Source organism: Priapulus caudatus, unplaced genomic scaffold (assembly GCF_000485595.1).
Source record: "Priapulus caudatus unplaced genomic scaffold, Priapulus_caudatus-5.0.1 Scaffold75, whole genome shotgun sequence".
In the NCBI taxonomy this organism is placed as follows: Eukaryota; Metazoa; Priapulida; class Priapulimorpha; order Priapulimorphida; family Priapulidae; genus Priapulus; species Priapulus caudatus.
This window is the reverse complement of record NW_014577136.1, coordinates 864,305-868,652: the sequence shown is the minus strand read 5'-3', so window position 1 is coordinate 868,652 and position 4,348 is coordinate 864,305. Positions and strand designations below refer to the sequence as shown.

The 4,348-nt window shown below is 46.1% G+C and overlaps 1 protein-coding gene across 1 annotated transcript in view; it reads left to right on the top strand.

Annotated features, from left to right (window-relative positions):
- Positions 1 to 1,511, top strand: part of LOC106821505 (elongator complex protein 3-like) — a 3,691-nt gene extending 2,180 nt beyond the window's left edge. Inside the window, exons 2-4 of the mRNA XM_014826351.1 lie at positions 865 to 1,265; positions 1,319 to 1,370; positions 1,414 to 1,511. Coding sequence (XP_014681837.1) covers positions 940 to 1,265; positions 1,319 to 1,370; positions 1,414 to 1,455 — 420 coding nt within the window. The 5' untranslated portion in view covers positions 865 to 939 and the 3' untranslated portion in view covers positions 1,456 to 1,511. The remainder of the gene's footprint in view (positions 1 to 864; positions 1,266 to 1,318; positions 1,371 to 1,413) is intronic.
- The last annotated feature ends 2,837 nt before the right edge of the window (positions 1,512 to 4,348 follow it).

Sequence of the window (4,348 nt, the reverse complement as noted above, 5' to 3'; positions counted from 1 at the left end):
CCACCCCCCACCCACATCATCCGCTGTCGCGCTATGACTGGTAGGCAAGTGCACTAACTGTTATTGCTCGCGAACGAGTTGAGATACAATTCTAAAAATCTACATACATAATGACACGTGTTAGCTATCTGTGAATTTCGAGTTTATTGACACACAATTAGTCTAATTAATTAGCTATTATTCACGTGCGGTAATGCCCATAGGCTTATACAGGCACGGCTGCAGGCAGGCGCGACCATATACTGCCGGTAAGAAAGTGCAGTTACAAGCACATGGAGCGAACGAGTTGAGGTACATTTCTAGAATTCTACATACATAAAGACACATGTGTTAGCTATCATCTCTGTGAATTTCCAGTTTATTGACACACGATTAATCTAATTAATTACCAAATGTATACGCCCGGTATCACTCATAGGCTAATATACGCACTTCTATACGCGGCAGGCAAGTGTATTGACTATCATATGGCACGAAGGATTTGAGTTACGTTTCTATACTTCTACATACATAAAGACACATGTGTTAGCTATCATCTCTGTGAATTTCCAGTTTATTGATGCACGATTAGTCTAATTAATTAGCTATTATTGACCGGTAGGAAAGTGTATTTGCGCCCAAATTTTAAGCTCCTCTCTCTCTGTTTCCTTCTCTCACTCACCCGCTACAGTTCCTTTTAGACTAATTCCTCTGGCGACTCTGACTATTTCAATATTAGACTTTGACATCTTGAGAGATTGTCTATCTGGCATACTTGATACTGCTTGATTACTGGCACTGTAATACTGGTGTTACTGATCATGATGCTGTCACAGTAGTGACCATAGCCGCAATAGTAATCGTGATGTTTTGTTTACGTCGCAGCCCATCTCCGACTGAACGCAAGCTCGTCTCGCCCGGCGAGAAAACAAACACGAGTCTCGACGTCGGTTCCCCGCGATGACGAAGAAGAAGTCTCGGGCGCCCGCGGCGTCGCGGGAGCAGCTGATGATGCTGACGGTGGCGGAGATCATTAGCGAGCTCGTTAGTGCGCACGACGGCTCCCGCGACGTCAACCTCAACCGCCTTAAGAGCCGCGCGGCGAGCAAGCACGGTCTCGCGTCGCAGCCACGCCTCGTCGACATCATCGCCGCCGTGCCGGCCGCATACAGGAAGGCTCTGCTGCCGAAGCTGAAAGCGAAACCTGTTCGCACGGCTAGCGGGATCGCCGTCGTCGCGGTGATGTGCAAGCCCCACCGCTGTCCCCACATTAACTTCACAGGTAGGTAATCTATAGAGCTGGACTCACATTAACTTCACAGGTAGGTAATCTATAGAGCTGTCCCCCCACATTAACGTCACAGGTAGCTGTCCCCACATTAACTTCACAGGTAGGTAATCTATAGAGCTGGACTCCCCACATTAACTTCACAGGTAGCTGTCCCCACATTAACTTCACAGGTAGGTGATCTATAGAGCTGGACTCCCCACATTAACTTCACAGGTAGCTGTCCCCACATTAACTTCACAGGTAGGTGATCTATAGNTATATATATATATATATATATATTATATCAGCCTGTTCTGCTAGCATCTATGACAAATACGACATACGCATACACGCTCTCCTACGACACTATTTGTCATACGAAGATTCTTCCTATGACAAATCAACATGTTCTGCTAGCATCTATGACAAATACGACATACGCATATACATTCTCCTACGACACTATTTGTCATACGAAGATTCTTCCTATGACAAATCAGCCTGTTCTGCTAGCATCTATGACAAATACGACATACGCATACACGCTCTCCTATGACACTATTTGTCATAGGAAGATTCTTCCTATGACAAATCAACATGTTCTGCTAGCATCTATGACAAATACGACATACGCATACACGCTCTCCTATGAAACTATTTATCATAGGAAGATTCTTCCTATGACAAATATTGTTGTATGTGTTGTGCGCATCATATGAGTTTAGGAGCGCTATTATGAACGCAAGCAGTGAATTTCAGCTGTAAAGCGGAACGAAGTTGACTCGCCAATATTTGTCATAGAAAGAATCTTCCTATGACAAATAGTGTCATAGAAGAGCGTATATGCGTACAGTGTATGTCGTATTTGTCATAGATGCAAACAGAACATGTTGTATATATAGTACTTTTTATTTATTTATTTATTTAAATAGATATATGCATACATGTAGCGATTGAAAATATTAAAATCACTCTCATGCACCGTTCATTATTCAATATTATAAAAATTTATGATGTACCATCCTCCCACTGATATTCCTTCCCCGATGTCGCGTAGTGCGTGAACGAGAGCAAGTCGCTGCGCGATGACGTCCTGCACTTCATGTCACATCATCCGCTCATGGACTCGCTCGTGTCATCCCAACACGGCGCTCCCGTATACTACGCGCATGACGTTACCTTCACCAACATCGTCGTCGACCGCGTGCAGGCGAAAGACGACGTTTACCTCGTCTACTTTCTAGCGACAGGTGACGCACGGTAGCCAGTAGCCACTGTAGAGGTTTCAAGTGGAGATGCGCCAAGGACGCGGTATCGGTGTATCTTGGCAAAAGTTTTTTTTAATACATCAAACGCGCATATGCTCGATTTTATTATGTTAAATCGCGCCGGATAGACGGATATCGGATACAAGGTGTGCGTTGAAACGGGTATTGTTATACGTGTGCGTGACGTGAGCCGAACGCTTGTGTTTTAGATGGCGGAGTCATTCACAAGGTGGTGCAGTACAACGACAGCAGCGGCAACGTTGCCGCATCGCTTCTCGCTGTCTATAATCTCGCCAAACCAGAGCCCATACGCACCATGAAAATCTCTCAGGTACACGCAAACCTAACCAGCGACCTTTTAAATTTTTACACCTACATGCACCTTACGCCCCTATTCGCGGCTGTAACCCTCTCGCGTTTTGCGCGTGTAACGTGTTCTACTACTTAAAACATTCTTTCCGTTTGCTACTACATGTAATACTTCTACTATCTGCTACGATTTATCACGCTTGCATCGTCTGCTAATATGCGTAAAACTTGTATCATTCTTTGCTATATATGTAACGCGTGTGTTGCCTGTTACTATGTGTAACGCTTGTACTGTCTGCTGCGATACGTATAATATTAAGAGCTAATATATATAGTATATAGGGTATACATAGGGTATATATACCTAGGTATTATTAGCTGTTGGTACTATTTGTATCGCGTACTACTGCAGATGAACTATGTGTACGTCGGCACGGACTCAGCTGTCTACCAGCTATCGGTGTCGCAATGCTCCCGCTACAGATTCTGTGGCGACTGCGTGAAGGACCCTTACTGCGCCTACGACAAACACAAGCGCAGATGTGTCGACTTTTCGGAACGGAGCAAACGAAAGTAAGCGCGCGCGTGACGCAGGGAAAACATCGGGAGCGAAACACACAATCTATACGATGCTGCGTCGATGATTCGATGAAAGCTCGAATGTCCGCAGGGAAATTAGCAAGCGCCAACAATAACCTTCTACAGTGATTTAGCGAACGTGACCATCCTGCGATGCTGATTCTGACGATGATGATGATGATGATGATGATGATGATGACGATGATGGAGGAGGAGGAGGGGAGGAAGGAGGAGGAAGAGGGGCAGGAGGGGAGGGGAGGGAGGGATATCGTTACCGGCGGATCAGATAATGGCAATTGGCCCAGTGTGACGGATAATAGGGCAGGTGGATTGATGCTTCCCCCGTGATGATTGTCGGGCAGAACAGCAATATAGATGAGAATGAGCGCGATGACGACGAGCGATGGCGATGATGCTGCATGTGATTAAGGCAACGCGCTATAGATGAGCGGAGTCCGGTGTGTGGGGTTTGTCTATTACAATACTGAAAATTTGCAATTAGATCTGGTCCTGCAGGTCACGTGAAGGGTACGGGACGGACGACACGGTGTTTTCCCCAGTGGTTATGCTTATCCATTTCACACTCGTTACATACGCTCGAAATATTGATTCGGAACGTGTCAAGTGCGAAAAAATAAGTTTTCGTTGAAAGGCTTCGTCAGTATAATTCGTTTTATCGTTCGTGGTGCAAATGGCATAAATCGGGCGATTGCTTAGGGCGGTCAGGTAGGAGTTAATCTGATGCGTAGTCTTATTATGTGGCATGTCTGGCGCAGGACGTGACTTGCATTTCACGTCGAGCATGGTCGCCCGTCCGGGACAGACCTGTATGCGCGCCTGTCCAGCCCCCCCGCTGACGTCGCGCGTCTACAACCCGCTCTGATCGGGTCTCCTGGTGTCACGGAGATGCAGTTCAATTTCTACGATGCGTGGTTACCTCCTG